Source organism: Papaver somniferum, chromosome 8 (assembly GCF_003573695.1).
Source record: "Papaver somniferum cultivar HN1 chromosome 8, ASM357369v1, whole genome shotgun sequence".
Taxonomy (NCBI): domain Eukaryota; kingdom Viridiplantae; phylum Streptophyta; class Magnoliopsida; order Ranunculales; family Papaveraceae; genus Papaver; species Papaver somniferum.
In genome coordinates this window covers 24,014,849-24,036,397 of record NC_039365.1, presented here as the reverse complement: position 1 = coordinate 24,036,397, position 21,549 = coordinate 24,014,849, and the positions used below count along the sequence as shown (strand labels likewise).

Sequence of the window (21,549 nt, the reverse complement as noted above, 5' to 3'; positions counted from 1 at the left end):
ATGATATCCATTATGGTGACGCGGGGAATCATAGCGGCATGAGATCACTAGCTGACAAGCAAAAACGCAAGGATATTACTGGCCGACATGATACAAGATGCTGCGAGGATGTCCCGACGATGTGAAGAATGTCAGCGCTTCGCGAAAAAAATCCACGCGCCGGCAACAATGTTAAACTCTGTCGATAGCCCGTGGCCATTTGCAAAATGGGGCGTAGACATCGTCGGGCCTTTCATCGAAGGATCAGGGAAGAGACGATTTTTGATAGTAGCCACGGACTACTTCAGTAAATGGGTGGAGGCTAAGGCCTTGGCCAGGATCAGAGACGCGGATGTGTTCACTTTCATATTCCAGAACATCATTTGCAGATTTGGTATACCTGCTGAAATTGTATCTGATAACGGCAAGCAATTACAGGGAAAAAATATAGACATGCTCTTCGACACCTTCAAAATAAGAAAGAACAAGTCCACCCCCTTATACCCTCAAAGCAACGGACAAGCGGAAGCTACCAACAAGACCCTCGCCCTTATACTCAAAAAACAATTAGACGAGCATAAGGGAAGATGGTGCGAACAACTGCACAATGTCTTATGGGCATACAGGACAACACGAAGATCCGCTACCGGGGAATCCCCGTTTCTTCTAACTTATGGAGCTGAAGCAGTCATACCTACGGAAATCCTCATGCCAACCACGAAGACCGAAGCTTGGGAGAAAAACCTCACAACAGATATGATGTTAGAAAGGTTGGACGACTTGGAAGGAAGAAGGGAAGTAGCATTGCAAAAGATGGAAAATTATCAACGAAGACTAGCAAGGGAGTACAACAAAAAGGTAAAGCTACGGAATTTTGTAGAGGGACAGTATGTGTTGAGAACAATCCCACGGTATCAGCAAGAAAAGAAATGGGGAAAGTTAGCACCTACATGGGGAGGACCTTTTATGATCCACGACATTGCGGGTAACGGTTCCTACTACCTTCGTAATCTAAAAGGCGAGGTCCTCCGGCATCCTTGGAATGCTAAATGGCTCAAACCATACTTCCCATAGAAGCAACGCAGATTTGAATCTGCTTGGAGTGTACCAGAAGAAGAAGGGAGCCTGACCGCTCCACATGTTTCTATCTCTGGAAGAGGAATTGCAGACCTCAACTTATCAATCAAACAAGCTTTCAAATTATCAAGTCAGTGGAATCTACCTACAATATTGGGGAAAGTAGTTAATCTACAATCTCTCAGGGCTCCCCCATCAGTGTCCATAAGTGTAGACCAGGGGGAAGGCACCCAGCAGAAAGAGATACCCAACCAATCTTAAGGCAACGGGTCGACGGAATGGGTGCGTAAATATTTTAATCCCATATCCTAGAACGTTCCCCGGCCCCCACCGTCTGGGAATCCTCTGGCCCAGGATTCGCCAGCGGGGTGACAGGTCTCAAGACGATCACGAAGGTACCTTCCTTCAGTATCGCACTCAAAAACACTTAAAAACTTTTGTTTTGATTTTTCACAAAACTTAAAATAAAAACAAAAACATTGTAGGTATATCAAGAAGAGGATTCATTTCATAAAGGGTGATTACAAGAAGTGAAAGGCCAAAGCCAAGGATACACAATCAAAAAATATTCCTTTTACAGGATCATCAGCAAAAAATATCCTTGTTACATGATTACAAAAAGTATAATGATGCCGCGGATCCTACAAACGCTGCGATCTCTACCTAGTGGCGGCCCCATCGGCAGGATTATTCCGAAGACTTGATGGGACGCTCCCACCAGAAGAGGGCCCGAGGAGCTGGCAAGGCAGAAGGAACGGGACGACGAGGATAGTTCTTCACGAGACCATGTTCATTCCTTAGGCCAAGTTCTATCCTCTCCAGCATCTTGTTCGTCTCCTCAGCCAATTGACAACGAGCCTGTTTAATAACTGTTGTCCGCTGTTGGGCTTGGGATAATAACGAAGATAGCCGATTCACTTCTCAGAAGCAGCACCAACGGCCTCCTCGCGGGTTGCTGCTAAATTCTTGAAGTGATTGGTCTGTTCTTCCTGCTGCGCTAAGGACGATTGAGCCTTTTCAAGTTTTTCATTTGTGACGCGAAGGCGTCCCTCGAGCTCTGAAAAAGACAACACCACGGAGTTAGCGTAGAAAAAAGACAAGGTCACACTCGATGAAATGGGATTATACCTTCGACACAAGCCGAAGCCTCTTCATACTCATTAACAACCGCATCTCGCGCTTCATTAAGATGATCATATTCCGCGGATAATTTCTTATAGTCTAGTTGAAGGTTGGTGAGAGTAAATTGACAGGCATCTAATTCTACCTGCTTCATCGAGTCCACATGACGAAGGTGGTCGACCTCTTTATTTATCTCTGAGACCCCTTTGCTGAGTCTGTACATGCGCACTTCGAGATTCCTCTCAGACTCAGCATGACGAGCTACGTCGGAACGAGACGCGGAAAGAGCATTACTGAGAGCGTAGACTTCATCACGAGCGTCATCTCTTTCTCTGACAAGACAGAGCATATTATCCTGGACCCCTGAAAGAGGAATGGATCGAGCCGTCTGTAATTCTTCTTCCAACCGCTGAATCCTAGATTCCAACAAGGAAGTGCGCTCACGGGCTTCTCGCAGACTATCACGGGTCCACAGCAGTGTGCCATTAAATAAAGCACGATCATGGTTGTACAGATTTTGCATGTCGACCATCTGAACATGCCGCGCGCGCCATACCTCAGCCCGAGCATCCCATTTCTTAGCTTCACTCTTAATTTTCTCAACCAAATCTCTAATACGAGATTTTTGCCGAACTCTTTCGTTTCGAAGCCATATCAGCTCGGGGACGCCACCCACTGGAGATAGGGTGGGGAGACTCAGACAGAACAACTAAGAGATAAAAGAATGACGACGTACGGCGAGGGAAAAGAACCAAACCTGTGAAAGCGGAAACTTGGCTACGAGTTTGCTCTAACTCCGCGCACACTGCAACAAGCTCTGACCGAAGATCAGCCTCTGCTTCATGATGAGTGCCAAATATTGTATATATTTATCCCTTTTTGTTAGCATTTTAACTCATCTTTTATGCGTTAATTCTACATTTTATCCCATATTCTGTATTTTCATTGTTTTCAAGAATAAATATTTTTATTAATTAATTTTGCATTTTTAGGTAATAAATAAAGTTCGGATGAGTCGCGGAGCGAAAAGAGCAGAAAAGTAGTGAAAAGCCGGGAGAAATTACGCAAGGAAGCCGCGAAGAATGGTGCGCACAACCTCATTTTCTACACACAAAAGCGCCTCCGTTCTCAGCCGTCAGATCAGTTCCCAGAAGCATCCGATGGTCGCTCCTTCATAGAGCATCAAAATCTGAAGTCTCTGCCAAGCACCACAGCGCCGAAATTCCAAGCCTTCAGATTAGATGGTAGTAGAATCCAACGGTCGCTCCCTTGCTGTGCATCGAAGTTTGATATCTCCGCCTTACACTACAGCACCTAACTCCATCTTGAGCCGTCAGTTTCGTTGTATTTTTGCATCCAACGGTCGCTCACGATCTGTCTCAATTTCTCCGTTAGATCCGTTTCAGAAGTTATCATCCTACGACTTTCATCACCGAACATCAAGGTTCGATGATCCCGCTCAACACTCAAACACCTAAGCCTATATCCCACAAACCAAACAACCCCTAGCCAAAACCTAATCGAGCTCACCCCATCTCCTTCCCCATTCCCTCTGCAGAAACCATGTCCGCCACCAGCTCCGCCTGCCTCTGCCTCAACCACCACCACGCATCCTCCAAAAGCCATCATGGCTACTTGTAATCATAACCCATCATTACCCTACCTCTCTAGACACATATTCTATCGATTTCAACCCTTTTTCTTCACAGAAACCCTAGGTTTGAAATTGGTAGAATAGGTGAAGTTGGAGAAGAAATCAGAGCATGGGTAGATGCAATTGGATCAACAGAAGCATGGGGGGAAGATTTAGAGTTGTTATCAGTGTATTAGGTAAGCCAATTTCACCCTTTTGTGAAACCCTAATTTCTGACATTTGGGTATTTTGGGGGAATTGTAACTGACTATAAATTGGGGTCATGGGTTGTGAAAATGCACAGGCATGGACTAGCCAGTGCACCACCAAGAGGACTGGGCTAGCCAGTTTCTCATATGTTTGCCCTGTTTTGTTTGAACTTCAATTCATATGTTGTTTTGTCTTAATTTCAGTTTTATTATGTGTTAGTTTCATTTGCTAGGGCTTAGAGGAAGCTCTTGATCATATGCTAGGATAGTAAATGTATATGTATTGTCTTGAAATGCTTTAACTGCCTTAGGATTAATGAAATGCCATTTGAGTTACTCACTTGTGATCAGCTGTGCTGTTAGAAGACAGCTGATGCTAGGAGTGCAGCTAGGTCAGTGTGTGAGAATTTAATCCATTAGAGAGATTGCATCAAGCTCAGTTAGCTAGTTGAGCTAAATACTTGTGATCAGTTGTGCTGTTGAAAGACAGCTGATGCTAGGGGTCATTTAGCTAGGTTAGTTTCTCTATCCTTCTTTGTAACCTTTCATGAAAAAAACAAGACATACATTGCATCACAATTTCCTTAGCCTAGGGTCAGGTAGTGAAATCAAAAGCCTTAGTACCCTCCCTTGAACTCAGATAACTTTAGAAACTCCCCAAAGAGAACTGTAGCAAATCCTCCAAGTCCCTGTGGACAAACCCCTATTTACTATTACTTGCTTCAACTTCCCTGTATACTTGCAGGTTAGTTTCTAGGTTACTTTTCCCTACACACCACTTCACCCAGCTTTTCTTTTTCCTTAAGGCTTTTCTTCAGCTCTTCAATTTCCACCTCAGCCGCAGATAATTCCTTTTCTCGATGACGAATCTTAGCCTCGAGCTTCAGAGATTTCGCTTTGAAGAACTGATACAGCACGTGGTTACAATGCTCGCTCCTCATCATCTACACATCAAGATAACAACATTATTTCACCAAAGCGTCTGATCGTCACGTAGAAGAGTGTACGAAAATTTACCTCAAGCACACGCTGCTGCGGAAAGCCATATTGATACCCGTCGGCGATGGCCATCATATCGGCGACGGAAGTAGGAGGCTCCGGCACGAGGGTAGCTTCGGGAACAGTCAACCTTTTTCCCCAGGCTTCAGACACCTGCGCCTTTGAAGACATCTCCATCATGCGACGGGTATACGCGGTGGATTCCTTTTCCCCAGCGACCACAGGAGCGGGATGAGAGACAAACAGAAGATTCTTTTCCTTAAACCAATCCATGACGGCGTCCTCACCCTCAGACGTCGGCGACTGGGGAAGACTATCGGCGGGCGCGTCAACGACAGATTTTCCCTTCTCTGACTCGACCCCCTCATCATGCTCCTCCGCGCCTACATGCACAGCAGGCTCCTCCGCACCAACATCTTCTACAGTAGCATCCCCATTACCATCACCACCAAGAACATCCCAATCATCATTGGGGGAAAGTAAAGAGAAGTCCTCGGGAAAATCGAGGGCTTCGTCAAAAAACTCCCCCGTGGAATACATCCAATCAAAAGAAAATTCTTGAGAAGTGGGAAGGGTATCCGCGACATCACCAGCAGGGACGGAAACATCCCCAATGACAACGTCATCAGCCATCACAACTTTGTTACTCCCTTCATCACCAGCGTGACCAGCGAAGACCTCTTCTCCGACATTGATAGGGGAAGTACCAGTACGTTCCTCCCCATCTGTAATCTCGTCCTCAGCAAACTCTTCGTTCACTGGACTAGTAACTTCTTCTTGGGCCTCAACCTCGCCCATCACCGTCGTAGAAGACTGCTTCGGCCTAATCTTTTTCTTCTTCAATACCTGAAACCAACACCACAAAAAGAATTATTTTTCCCGTCTGATGGAAGTTCTAAAAAAGAAGCGCAGCTAGAAACTGCATACCTGAGCAGCTGAGATATTCTTCGGTGGGAGTATAGCACCGGAACCATCCTCCTCTTCTCCCTATATGACGTCCAGGGCATAAGGAAAATTCATGCCCGCAAAGTTCAGACGCCAGGGGCAGAAATCTCCATAGTGAACAGGAGGAGATTCGCGCGGCTTACTATTCTCGGTTGGCCGCCAACCGCGGGGACCGGGAATCCAACCGTAAGCCCACGGACCAACTATCTCGATAACGGTGGCGTGCCACTCGTAATCATGATCGCGCTTGATCCTCTCTCGCGCAGGGAAGAGTTTCCGACGACTAGACGCCTCCGTGCCAGGAACATACTTCAGCTTGGCATCGCTGACCTCATTTAACAGACGAATCTCGCCTCGAGGAGCAGGGAGATTCCGAAGGCTGACACTCCACGGCTTGCGATTCCTACTATTGACGTAATCCCCAAAGGAGTTATTGAAATTCTCAGGCGTATACCATTCCTTCTCCATGGGATTGGGAACGTAACAAGTCATCGACGTTTCCCCCTTACTCCGCAGATAGCATTCCTTCAGGGCGCGGAGATAATTCCCCGATAGTTGGGATACGGAACGGCTATGAGTATTGGTGGAAGAACCCTCACGACTAGCCAGCACGTCGTAGTAGAAGGAATCACCGGATTTGTACAACGGCAGCATCAGACCAGCCTCGAATGCCCCAACCGTCGTTACAAATGAAACTCATCGAATTCGTACTTGGAGATAAGCTCATACGTAATATCGTCCTCAGGGGCATAGAAACGAACCCCGAAGGCTTGAAGCTCATGCTTTTCCTTGAATATTTCAAGATCGATGTGCTTAAAAGTTACTTTTTTCCTGCTAACAGAGACACTGCGTATCAAGGGAGCAGCCTCATCCTCCTCGGCAGGGCCGGATGAACTAACGAACGCTTCCGAAGCTTTTCTCTTCACGGGGGGATTCTTTGAAGATTCAACCCTAGGAGCTACGCTCTTCGTATTCTTCCCTTTAAAAGTTGGAGAAGACCGTAGATGATGCTCGGGCACTAACGAACGTAGAGGAGGAATGTCAAAAGCAACAGCGCGGGGCGAAGCCTGCGTACTCCTAGTATCATCACGAGGACGAGCCACTGAGCGATCAAAGACTCTTCGAGAACCAGACGGAATTACCGGGGGAATATCTTCCCTAGAGGACGAGGCTTTCGCTCCAGAAGAAACTCGACTCCGACGAACATCATCTTGAGACTCTCGACGCGGAGGAGATCTCGATAACCCAGAATCCGGAGTCTGATAAGTAGGCCGCGGACGGTCAGACATGGCTGCGGAAAGAATAAAATCAAGAACAAGTTACACACCAAAATCACCAAAATCAAAAAACACATCCATAGTAATACAACCACGATAACGTAGCAACCCTAAAAGTGGTATACATGCTCAATATTTCACCCTCGAAGTAATGGCTTCCTTAATTTAAGATGAAGAACAGGGGCAAACTAGTATACAAGCATCAGAAGAAGTTCTTCATCACAAACAAGGAACAACAGTAGCAGAAAATTCACAAGTCAACACAGCATAAAACGGTGGAAATAAAGAAAAGGAAAACTTACCGGAAAAAACAGCAGTAGAAGAAACAAACAGGAGAAGCGGGCGTGGTTAATGCTAAGGTGGAGAGAATTTAAGATCACAGGGGCAATGAAGACTGACAGAAAATTTAAGATCACAAGTGCAATGAAGACTGACAGAGAATTTAAGGTCACAGGTTCAATGAAGACAGACAGAAAATTTAAAGGAAGAATGAAAACTGAGAGAGTGTTTAGGAAGAATGAAATTAAATTTTCCTTCTATCCTTAAAATACCCGAACGAAAGAGAAGGAAATTAAGGGAGAAATGGGAAAACGTGCCCGTTACATAAGCAGTTAATGCACGAATAAAAAACGTGCCCAAATATCTAGGAGAAGTTATTAGGAGTGAGAAGAATATGCGACGATAGTTTTTCTTCAAGGCACCCATTAGTCATTCAAGCCCGAAGAAAAGGGGCAAATTGTGTACACATATATCTCACTATCAGACACGTGTATATAAAGAGGCACGTGGAAAGCATGCAGGCCAAAAACATCGAAACATGATGGGTCACGAAACACCAAATAAACCCCGAGGAGTTACTTTATCTCATCCCCAAAAGAGAAGCCAAGATCAACGGTGGAGAGAAAATTAGCTGACACGGACTGACAGGGGCAGAAGACACTTGTCTGACACGAGCAGACCCCTCAACTACCCACATTAAACACTCCGAGCAGTGTACGTGTCGACCAACCTGTGGAACGAGCGAGGATGCCCCTGCGGGATCAAGGGGGAAACGCAGACCTCCGCGCGATGGACACAAGGACACAAGAAGATAAGGTTCCAACGGTCTTCAGAGATGGGACCCACGTTCTAACCTTATAAATACCCAATCTCCACCAAAAGGAGGGGGAAAAAACATCAGGAAGGAAAGAGAGAGAGAGAAATAGCAAAGGTAGGTTAATCTCTGAGAGGAGAGAAACATGTAAACCCCAAAAATCATTCAACTGTTCGTGTAACCGTGAAGAACATAGTAGAACAACAAATCCCGTGGATGTAGGCCTTAGTGCTGAACCACGTAAACCTTGGTTTTATTTACATTTCAGCACTTTACATTCATTTAGCTCCACACGTGTTTGCTTATGTGTTTTGTTTTCCTTAATACTTATATCTCATACACAAACGCCACGCCTGGAGTGGTTGGAGGAGGCCATGATAAACCCGAAGGTTTTGAGCCAATGAATCAACACCAGGATACCATCATCATAATCTCCTTAGATGTTAAAGATTGATTGTGAGCGTTCGGACACGCACGTGGTTCGTGTGCCCACAGAGTCTATCACTTCTCCTTTTAAACACACAAAAATACAACATCCAAGGATGTCTTAGAAAGTGGTGCCTCTAAACCTTGTTTATTATTGGCCTAGAAGACTGATTTGTCCTTAATGTTGAAATTAGCTGTAATCTCAACAGTCAACACCCAACGGCTTAGTTACCCTTTTAACAGATAGGGAAGTAGTGTAGCTTGCTGGGGTTTAGATATGTGCACAAGGAGAAATTGAAGCTCTATAGCAAATCCATCTTGCTGTGTAATTAGCCTGAATACCATAACTTCTAAATACAGAAATGCACTACACCACTGAATCTGAATATGTGATTCATGCAAAAACCTTTTCTAACCTCTTCTGTTTTTCTTCTTTCCCTTCAAGTTCATCTTATCAACCATCTTACAAGCCGGTAAATTCTCTCTCTCTCTCTCTGTAACTTTTATAATTTGGAAGGATTTTTTTTGGGCACTACTCAAAAACGGTGGGAGACTACTAAATGATAAAATATCTATCCTATAATTATAAAGGGTGTCCTAAAATAAGAAATGACTAAACTATCCTTAACCTATGTATATTTAACCACCTCCTCCCATCAACACCACCTATATATATATATATATATAACCACCTCTTCCCATCAGCACCGCCGCTCACCACCACCACCATCGACCACCTCGAACCACCACCACAACCACCTCTATATATAACTTAATTTAAATCATTAACAATACAAAATCAAAGTTATAACAAACCCATTAATTGTCATTCGTTTTTGGTTGAAAAAATGAGAAGTAATCATAAAAATGAGTTGAAAATGGAAGTTGCAGAGAGAAGTTCGGCTATGAATTATCTGAAAAACTTTGTCGAACTAGCCGAACTCAACTTTAATGGAGGTTTTTCTTTCAGAGAAAAGTTCGGTTACTTCGCAAAAAAAATTTCCTAGCCGAACTTTTAGTTAGGTTACGTCGCAAATTTTTTTCCTAGCCGAACTTTTAGTTCGGTTACGTCGCAATTTTTTCTCCTAACCGAACTTTCTCTGAAAACCTATATATTGAGTTTGTTTACTTCGCAAATTTTTTAATTTTATTTTCCCAGCCGAACTTTTAGTTTGGTTACGTCGCAATTTTTTTCTCCTAACTAAACTTTTCTCTAAAAGGAAAAACTCCATCAAAGCTGAGTTCGGCTACCTGTGTTTTTAGAAACATTAGCCGAACTACACTTGCAGATGAGTTCGGCTACCTGTTCTTCAAATGTCGCAGTCGAACTTTGTTAACCAAACCGAATTCAATTTGTAAATTGTTCACTTTTAGGAATGTTTTGGCCAATTCAAGCACCATTAACTAAATTTGAAGTATTCGTGAGTACCTAAAACATCATACTCTTGTTGTGGCTCTTAAAGAAAAAGATCTAACTTTTTTCTTCCAAAACCCTCATCTTCATAATCATCTTCATCTTCTTCTTCTCCCTCTCAATAATTCTTCTTTTGAAAAAAATCAAATTATTAATTTAATCTCACTAATCATTAATTAACTCACTAATCAATACAGTAATTCATTTTATTACCAAGGGCAAGTTTGGTATAAAAAAATTTAGATAAGAAGTGACTCAAAATTACTTCAAATATCCACCCAAAAAATGAAGAGTAGTCCCCCTCCATTTTTGGGTAGTTCCCAAAAGCAAGTCATTAACTTTCAAAAATCAGTTGTCTATTTTACTCCAAAAAAATCCATAACAAGCATTGTAAAATCATTTCTAAAATCATAAAAGTTAGGAAAATAGATAAAAATGACAAATATTTAGAAACTCTCCTTTTCTTTGATAGAAATAAAGTTAATAGTTTTGAACCTTTACTTAATAAATACTACACTTTTCTCCAAGGATGGATTGGAAAAATGTTTAACCAAGCTGGCCGCACTGTTTTAATCAAGCATGTTCTTAGTGCTTACCCTAATCACCAAATGCAGTATCTTTCCTTTCCGAAAGAAACCCTTGATAATCTTGATAAGATTCAAAGGGATTTCTGGTGGCAAAAAAAGAATAAGAAGAAACGTTATTACCCTAAAGCGTGGCCTAGCATCACCAAAGATATTAGGCAAGGTGGCCTGAGGATTAGAATTCCACATAAACATAATCTTGCTTCAATCACTAAGTTAGCTTGGAGGTTGATTCATAATCAGGAATAGTTGTGGGCTAAAATTTTAAAGCATAAATACTTTAGGGATCACAATCCACTAAGGAAAACTAGAAAACATAAGCTTTCCTGGATTTGGTCTAGTATTAAGAAAGATTTAGATGTTATCAAGACCAACTGTGTGTGGCAGATTAACAATGCTGAGGCTACTAATATTTGGACTAATTTTTGATTGCCTAATCAAACTACTCTTTTGTATTAGATCGTTTCTGATAACAGCATGCCTACGAATGTAAATGAGTTAATTAGCTCTGATGGAAACTGGGACATGAATATTATCTGCAAATACATTGATATTTCTTTCCATAATGCTATTAAATCTGTTGCTATTAATCTTAGCATGAATGATATAATTAGATGGAAATCTACCATTTCTGGAAATTTATCTACTAAATCTGTTTATAACTATCTAACTAATCTTAAGATAGATAGGAATGAACCTAGTTTTTGGAAGCAAATTTGGAGTATAAATATTCTGCCTAAAGTTAATATGTTTTGTTGGAAAGTTGTTTCAAATGCTATTGCTCTTAGAAGTGATATTTCTAAATATGTCAAAGAAACTAACCCTTACTGTATGCTCTGTGATGAACATGAGGTTGAAGATGAAATGCATTTGTTTGTAAATTGTCGGTTTACAAAAAAAAAGTCTGAAATGCCTTTGATCTTAATAACATTTATAACTATAGAGGAAGTCAGGATATTATGCATTAGTTTAAATTTTGGTTGAACAATAAGGCTTTTAATGATAAGCATAATTTAGTTTCCTTCATCATCTAGTCCATATGGAAATTTAGAAACAGTGTGCACTTTTGATAATGTTGTGCCTGATGTGCAAAAGATTATTGATTTAATAAAAGCTTCCCATCAGAAGTTAACTTTAGCAAGGGACAATCATACTAGTCATGTTGTTGTAAGAACAAAAAAACAGTAAAAAGATAATCTCCATCTGGACAAATTGTTCATGTGACTGGTTTATATACTTTGATGCCTCCTTCCTTGAATCTGATTTTACTATGGGCTATGCTATCTCAATTATGGATAAAACAGGAATTAGAAGGCAATGCAGAGCAGGCAGCAGCTGCGCTTCTTACCCCTTAGTAGCAGAAGCTAAAGCTGGAATTGAGGCTCTCAGGCGGGTGAAGGATTTGAATCTCAATAACTGCTGCCTCATCAATGACTGTCAAACTTTGATGAAGATCATGAAAGGAGAAGCTAATCTAGAAGATCAACCTTGGAGGTCTCAAAATAGCATCAATAGATGCAAATTTTCTCTTAAATATTGTAATTCGGTTTCTTTTATGTATAAATCTAGAAAGTTTGTGGATTTTGAAGATATACTAGCTAAGGAAGTAAGATCCACGAGAATCAACTACATCTCTACGGAGAATATGAAAACAAATGAAAGATTAAATATCCTGGATAGGGGTAATCATGGATTAGATCCCATCGTATGTAATGTAAACTTCCTTCTATAAATAAATAAAAGTCTTCTTATCAAAAAAAAAGGAAAAAAAAAAGAAAAAAAAAAAGAAAAGAGTAGTGCTTAAACAATGAACCATAATATTGGGCATACCAAAATCTTTCAAGGCATACTGAATGAAGACAAAAAAGGTTGTGAAATAGCAAAATCAGATAACCCCTTAACCCAAATTTTTTTAATGGCAAAGCTGCCCTTTACGTATTAGTGTTAATAATCTCGATTAGTGATTAAATATTTTTTTTAGTGTTTAAAATAATTTTCAGAATTATAAGAGTTGTTCAGATGAAAAATTTGAGGAAAAAAAATCAAAGTTTTGGTTTGGTTAAGAAGGAGAGAAAGAGAAGGAGAAAGTGAGAAAATTCTAATTCTTAATTCAATGGAGGATGAGGAGGGTCATATATCATCTAAAAAACCTAGGAAAATGCACATCAACTACACCAATGATTCCCAAACTATTGGAGGATGAAAAGGTTCGACTTACATTTATGAGCCGAACCGATCCCTTTATGAACAGTTCGGCTAGCTGAAACTGTTTAGGTATGCGCCGAACATTTGCTAGACACTAGTTCGGCTTGTATAAAATTTTCCTAGAAAGCCGAACCTATTCCTGAGAGTTCTGGAATAAAAAATGTTAATGGTTCGGCTTATATAATGAAAATCGTATCAGCCGAACTGTTCATATACACTTTCAGGCTGAAAATTTGAAGAACCGTTCGGCTTAAAAAACAACAACATTATGCGCCGAACTTTGGTTCGGCTCACAACGCAACTAAATTATGCGCCGAACCTTGATCTGAAACCTGAATATTGACAACTAATGAACAGTTCGGAAAGCTGAAAGTGTTATTGTTATGAGCCGAACCAACTAGTTCGGCTTGTTTAAAAATATCATAATGAGCCGAACCTAGTCCTGTTTGATCTGGAAGAAAAATTATGTGAGGTTCCGCTCATAGATGTAAGCCGAACTGTTCATCAATGGGTTGGTTCGGCTCATAGATGTAAGCCGAACCTATTCCTGAGAGTTCAGGAATAAAAAATGTTAATGGTTCAGCTTATATAATGAAAATCGTAGATTTTAACCCATTAAAATCAAGTAGATTTTATCTTCATCTTCAAGAGAATGAAAATACGAAGATAACGCAAAAAGAATGAGGTCATTCCGACATTGTACGAAGAAGTTATGATCAAAACAAGATCGAAAGAATTCAGTCTACAACGGGAAGTTCGGCTGATAACTCATCAACACGAGTCAGCCGAACCTAAAGCCTATAAATCAATATTTTCGAAGTGTTTAAGGGTGTATAGGTCATTGCATACCCATTAGACACCCCTTATTAATACACCCTGGTTAGGAAAATGACTTTGTATGCCTATAAAATTTTTGGTATGCCCGATATTATGGTTCCAAAAAATCATTCATAATTTAATCCTACCCGCAGGCAATACTCACTGGCAAAGCAAGGGCCCAAAAATCCCAAGCCCAAGCCCATCTTCATATTACAGTCTATACCTACATATTAGTTGTAAGTTCACGTACGCATCTCTTTCTTTTTTTAGGTTTTTTCTGTTATCTAAACCCTAACTCGTTTCTCAGCTTTCGTTCATCCATTACACAAGCACGAGGTCTACTTTTTCTTAATTACTACGATCTTCCTAAGTTTTGTGACGGCAGGGGAAAATATTGATAGGTTTTTTCATGGAATGAGAAAGGCAGAGCGCTCATATTATGATGCGGTCGGGCCACATCTATTTTGTATGTGGCCCCTCTTTAAAAAGTGACACATATTCAAATTAAAAACCTGCCACCTCTAAATCCTCGTAATTGTTTTATCTTTTTAAGAAAAAATAGAAAATTAAAATAAAAAAGTTAGGTAATAAAACTGTTTTGGAGAAAAAAAATCTATGTGTCAATTTTTAAAGATGGGCCACACAGTAGAATGATGTGGCCCGACAACATCGTAGCCCCACCGAAGACAGAGGGATATCTAAAACAAGATTTGGAAGAGCTCCTGTATTTTAGAAGTATAGCCAAGAGCCCAGGTGTATTCACTCATCTCTTGTGTAATTCGCAAAATACAGGCACAATCACAAAAGCTAGCAGTCAAGGTTGTATGTCCCGCACACTCAAACCCTTGAGCTATTTAAAACATTAATATTACTGTAACTTTATGCATTAGTTTGAAATTGATATTATGGTTTTTTTTTTTTTCATACTTATTATTATTATGGTGTATTTTGTTTTGATATTTAATCTGTACACCAAATAGTTCCCCCCTATAACTTACAAAATTTCTTCTTTGCCATAAATCTTAACTATGGACTAACATTCAGCTTTAAACATCAGGGATCACCATCTTTAGGGGGACAAGTTCATTCAATGTCGTTGAACCTAGAAAATCCACATGAAAACAGCAACTTTAGCTGTACAGGCAAGAAGGTAAACAAGGTTCTAGGTGAAGAAGTAATGAAACCACCGAAAGTTAAACGTGAACCAGAACCAATGGAACATAAGATAGGACTGGTGATAAGCAAAATTACAGATAAAGAAGTAATGAAACAAGAGAAACTTAAACGTGAACAAGTAAACAAGAGAAAGCGAAGGGCGAACAACCAGCAACGGTGCAAGAGAGACGTAAAGATGAAGAAGAAGCTGTTTGTGCCCATATGGCAGCTTGAAGTGCGGCCATGTTCATTAGATTAAGCTGATTCCTATGTAGAAATTATGCTTCAATATCTATAAAATCTAAAAATTCCAATTATAGTATTGAAGTTTATCTATACCTGACCAAATAGTTCTCTGGTGCTGTTGTGACTTGTTTTTTATCAATCTGGTAATCTCAACATCGGACGATTTTAATAAACTTAGTATAGCTTGCTGGTTTTGGATATGTACGTGCACAAGGTGAAATTGAGGCTATATAGCTAGCAACCCATTTTTTCTTTATGTAATTATCTAAAGTACTGCTCACATATTACCAGGACCTATAAGTATAGCTTCATCTTTCTGCGCTTACATAACTTTATTTCTATCCCATATCAAACTCAAAAGAAGAACCTTAATCCATTTTCTTCCCAGCTTAAACCATAATCCATTTCTTGCTTTTAAAAATCTCTTAAATTTCCAAAATTCATTTTCTTTGATTTTAAGCTCCCAAAACTTCACTTATATGACGATTTTATGATCACAACAAAATAAACTGAAAATTAAATTACTTCAAAAAAATACTTTTGAGAAGAAATACTGAATTTTGGAGTGTTCCTCTCAAAATTACAGTTGTACGTAGAGTATAAATCATTGTTAAGAAATATTGTGAATTTTTGCAAGAAGTCTTGTAATGTGCATATCCGAATGTATTTCCTTAAAGTTTATTTGGAATGGGAGTCTGAAGTCTCGTCCAAATTTTTAGGAAATTTTCGTTATTCTTCTGACCCATCGGTTAACAGGAACCGACGGTCCAAATCCGGACTTAAAACCGTATATGAAGCTACCGGAACCAAAAACCGGCCCGAGTTAAGGTTTTTAGCTAGGGTTTAGAGTCTAAATTTAAAGTCATCCGATAGCTAATTTTAGCTAGGAAAACATTCCTTTTTGTCATATATCTAAAGTTTACACCCTAGCAGAAAAACTTAACTCGTTTCTCAACTTTCCTTGGGTCATCCATAATCCATTATATAAGTAGAAACTTAGAGGCCATCCAGTACGATATTCCTGACAGATAAAAAGTTTTATAATGGCAGAGGGAAATATTGATATGTTCTTTGATGAAATGAGAAAAGCAGAGGAAGATATAAAACAAGATTTGGAAGAGCTCCGTTACCTTTGGAGTATAGCCAAGAGCCCTCGTATAGCAGCTCATCTCTCTTCTGTAATTCGCAAGATAGAGGCGCAAAAGCTAGCAATCAAGGTTGTATCCTCAAACCCTAAGCCTCTTTAAAACCTGAAATTCATTCGTATGCTAATATTTATGCTGTTTAAGAAAGTATCTGATCAAATATGGACTTGGATATAGACCAAATAGTTCCTCCCTTATAGATCTGCTTTGCTTAAACCTAATTATGAACTAACATTGGACTTTAAACATCAGGGATCACCATCTTTAGGCCCACAAGTTCATTCAACGTGGTCGAAGCTAGAAAATTTACACGAAAACAGCAACTTTAGCGGTGCAGGAGAGAAGGTAAACAAGGTTCTAGATGCAGAAGCAATGAAGAGAGAAACTTAAACGTGAAAAAGAAACAATGAAACAAGAGAGAGCGAAGCGTGAAGAATCAGCGAAGATGCAAGAGAGAGCGAAGCGTGAAGAATCGGCGAAGCAAGAGAAACGTAAACAGCATGATGCTGCTGCGGCAGCTTGCATTGCTGCTTCTTGTGTTGCTGCTTTTGCCATATAGAATTAAGCTGATCCCTATGGATAAATTCTGCTTTAATATCTATAAAATTTAAAATTTCTAATCATAATAAAGAAGTACCTGAGCAAATAGTGCTCCTGGTGCTGCTGTCACTTGTGTTTTAATGGTCTAGAAGACTGATTAGTAGTGTAGCTTGCTGGTCTTAGATATGCGCACAGGGAGAAATTAATGCTAGCTAGATAGCAATCTAATTAGCCTGTAGATCACAACTACTAAACACAGGAGCGCACTACACCACTGAATCTGAATGTGTGATTTCCAGCAAAAACCTTTTCCTTTTTCTATCTAAAGTACATCTTATCAATACCTGTAAGTATAGCTTCATCTTAGCCCGTGAAAAATGTCTATAAATTTCTGCATTTACATATCATTACTATATCTAATTGATCTGATAATTGTATTGTTGTTTTTCTTTATCTATAAAATTAAGATACAAACCTGCAGTCTTGACTTCAGGGCTTAGGCATATCACTAAATGGCTTTGGCTAAACTATCAGAGAGGTATCCACATGATGATTGTATTGTTGTGTCACCAACTTAATGGCTTCAACATCAGACAATAAAGATCTTCAGTGTATATGACCATATGACGAGACTAGTAGTTTGCAAAATCGACGAACCCAGGCAGTATAGGAAGCTATCAAATTGAAGGATAAACTTATAATGGAAAAAATCATATTTATGCTGCTAGATAGATATATACAAGACCTTAGTACTCAATCAACTCTATATAAATGATAACTAAGGAGCTAGATTGCCAGATGAACTCAAGAAGATGACACAAACCCCTTATAGTACTCTAACGTCATTTAAATGTTTGCAGTGCTTACATATATCTTGTTTTAAGGAGAAAACCAGCAAAGATAAGCTTCGAGTGCTCAAGCATATGAAATTAAGCAGTCCCGTCGTTAGACTCTTGAATACTAAACCAAATCAATCAGCTTTTGTTGCAGTTCGATTGTATTGATTCGTGCAAGATCACTTACCTGTAGCATGTGCTCAAACCATCAGAGGGGATAACTAAGAAGTAATTGTTATAGCAAAATTCATACTAAAACTACGTAAAGTACTTATAAACGAAAACCTAAATCTAGATTGATAGTATGATAGTATGATATCGGTATACCTCAATCTGAATAGTGTGTAGTGATGCTTCATTTACCCTAGTTGTAACACAGCCAACAACTGTAAGTAATCCACCTTCAAGTAGTACTCGAAGCACCCTTGAAAGCGGAAGTGATAACCCATCACTAGTAATAACAACTTCCAAACCTGATACACACGGCCTAACCGTCACACAATTCCGCGAAAACCTGTTTAGTCCTCTAGGAATAACAGATGTAGGTTTTACAGTATTGTTGATAGACAATCTGTTTAGCCCATTTCTCTTATGTTTCATTTCTTGGATCATTTTCTGTAGATTCTTTATGTACTTAGTTGCTTCATCCATATGGTCAGATACTGATCTATTTCCCTGAAAAAACAAACCAATGACATATACATAAATCAATCAGCCTATAGTTAACAAACAAAAAATACACAAAAAAAAACCTGGATTGAATTTTAAACAAAATACATACAGTTATTTGAGTGTTATACCTTGATATATTCAAGAGGCAGAAGTGAACGAAGCGACGCGTGAAGATTCGCCATTTCTTGCCTTCTTTGCCTCTCAACATCTCTTCTTACAACCATTTTCTTCGTACTTTCATCAGCTCTTTGACTTGCTGGATTATCTACTTTTGGAGTATTATTAGCTGATGAGTTGCTAGCGGGGTGGTCCATATTAAAGATAGGGTTAAAATCATCAATGCTGAAAGGTTGAAATTCTGGGACAATATGTTGATTATTATCTGGCTCTTTTTGTTGTGGTTGTTCACAAGATTTTGAGATCTGACATATCGACTCATTGCTTTTTTGTAAAGGGTATAAATCGTTATAACTCATGTTCTCTTATTATTAGCAGATGATCTTAATAAGAGAATATATGTTTGTTTTAGGGTTAGATGATGAAGATCTGTAATGGGTTAAGATACTCTCTGTGATCTCTCTTCTATAAAGTTCGGACTACATGAACTGTACATTTAGTATACAAATGGAAACCCTTAGTTTGCATTCACATTAGCCGTAGGACCATTTCGTGTATTATGGATATTGTACTGCTGTTTGATACGATATCTTGCACGTGGACTAACTTATATCAAAGTAAGCCTTGTTTTTTTATGTTTGTAGAAGATCTCGTTCTTAATTTGATGCGTAAAGCTCTTATTATGGATTTGTTACTAATATAAGAAACACCCGTAAAAATAAAAACTAATATAAGAAACTCCAATGGGAATAAACTAAGGGGTGGGATCCGTTGACATGGTTATATTGACACAATCTTCACATTTTAGCGCCATTTTTTCTACTGAGTCTAATCGGCAATGAAATTGAAGCTAATTTTTTTGTGACATGTTCCTCATATAAAACTCTACATTCCTACCAAAAATGAGAGTATTCCGAAATACGAAACTTCATCATCCACAAATTTTAATTTCAACCGTTAATTTTCAACGGTTAATATTCAAAACCGTAGATGGTGGTTTTATACATCTCGGAATGTTCTCATTTTTGGTTGGAACGTAGAAACTTATAAGAAGAACATGTCAACAAAAAATTAACTTCAAATTCATTGCAGGTTGGGATCAGTAAAAAAAACTATAACCATGTCAACGGATTATGTCCATATAATCACGTCAACGGATCCTACCCCATAAACTAATATCTAAGTATTTCACTTTGATTGATACATGCATGTAATACAGGGGGGGCATGATACTCTGATTAAATATTCTTTGAGAGCGTCGGACCATAAATGACAGTATAGGAAGGTGAATAGGGAGGTGGAAAAGAGGGAATTGAATAGTAGTGCCGATTCTTTTACTACCAAGTATGAGTGCACAATTATCAAGATCTTCGAAGCCGACTTCGCATTCATTTACGTGCATTGGCATAATAGTAAACTCATGATTTTCAAAAGAGCTCATTTTGGTTTTACAAGTACACGCTAACCGTGCAGGAGTGCTTGATAACAATAGTCTTACGTTAGATGGCTAGACTACGTCATTTTTGTGGGTCCACAAAATTTAGGATCCACAAATCACTTTTAATTTTAAGAAATAATCCACACTACGTCATGCATGACTTCAACAATGTCAAAATACCCTCTTGAATGTCAAATGATAATCATAAGTAGGTACAGCTATTGTACTACCGAACAAAGGTTCGAAAAACATCCGTTTTTATCGAAAAAACAGGCGTTAAAACGGTCACGCCCATATACCGTGGTCGTGAGGGTCCCCGAATCCCGTGTTTTTATAATGCCGACAAATAAGAAATAACGTCAGTTTTTTAGGACCGTTTTTCAATTTTCACACATTATAACCGTTTTTCTAAAATTAGTTTGAATGTTTTTTTCTTCTAAACAACATTTTAACGTGCGTTTTTTAGATTTGTTTTCCCGTTATCATGCACATTATAATTGTGTAAATAGTTTTTTTATCATTTTTTTTAAGTTTTTTGTCTTTCTCTGGATTGAAGGATTAAAATGTAGAATTAAAATTTTAAAATAATATAGGGAAAGTAAACTACATGATTAAAAACTTCAAATTTAAAAAACATAATATTATTAAACTAGTGTTTATCATTTAAATAGTTACGCGAGCCAACTACGACCACCACCCTTTTTCGATCTATTCATGTATTTTTCATTTTCTCGACGGTTCCTTTCCTTATTATAGTCATCGCCACGGGATACTGGTTGTCTTCGTTTGTATAAGTATCATAATCATAATAGCCTCCGTTATCATCATCATTGTTACCCACTTCATTGTATTTTGTTATTAATATTAGAATTATATCCTTCGTTCATATATTGGACACCCTGGTCAGAGTGATTGGTAGTGTAGTGAAAATCATATGTATGATTCACATTCTCATAACCTTGTGTATTATCTCTGAATGAAGATTACCAAATTCATAAACAAAGTCACTCACCGGTAACCTTTCGTATGAGATTTCAACTCCGGGATCATTCCAGTTGTATGGTAGATGGTCGGGCTATGGATTATTAATGGCTTCCTCTTCCAGCATATTTAACAATTGTTCTTCTTGAGGTAATAAAACCAGTGTTTCGCCTTCCCCTGCTATCCATTCAAGCCTATTGTCATCCCTCAGTAGACTATGATCGTCGTGAATATCAATGTTATTTTGCCTTGCTTTACCTTTAATTCTTTTTTGCTCCAACTTCAAATTGTACTGAACATACACAAGATCATGTATTCTCGATGAAAGTAAATGATTGTGTAGTTTGGAGTGGATTCTTTAAACATACTCTAATTCTTCACTTATCCAGATGATGTATTTGTTTGACTTAATATCTTTACTACAATCTTCTGGAGGGATGGATATACTCAGCACCATAAGATAACCACCAACTTACAGGATCACCGTGTTGAGCCGCAATTAATACGTGCTGATGGTGATGCAAATTGACCTTGCATCATTCGCATGCTTCCCTCCTACAAAGAAAAGTAAAATTGGTGCTAGAAATTCAAATTACTTAACTAAACATATTTGGAGATAATATTAGTAATTTTGTAC

General features: G+C 39.1%; 1 protein-coding gene across 1 annotated transcript; it reads right to left on the bottom strand.

Moving 5' to 3' along the window:
* Window positions 1-17,574: 17,574 nt before the first annotated feature.
* Window positions 17,575-18,988, bottom strand: LOC113302749 (transcription factor bHLH118-like). Its single transcript, XM_026551684.1, has 3 exons — window positions 18,505-18,988; window positions 18,032-18,379; window positions 17,575-17,891 (listed from the first exon to the last, which is right to left on the bottom strand). Exons 1-3 carry the CDS (start codon window positions 18,850-18,852, stop codon window positions 17,829-17,831), a joined length of 759 nt encoding a protein of 252 aa, XP_026407469.1. The 5' UTR covers window positions 18,853-18,988; the 3' UTR covers window positions 17,575-17,828.
* Window positions 18,989-21,549: the final 2,561 nt, after the last annotated feature.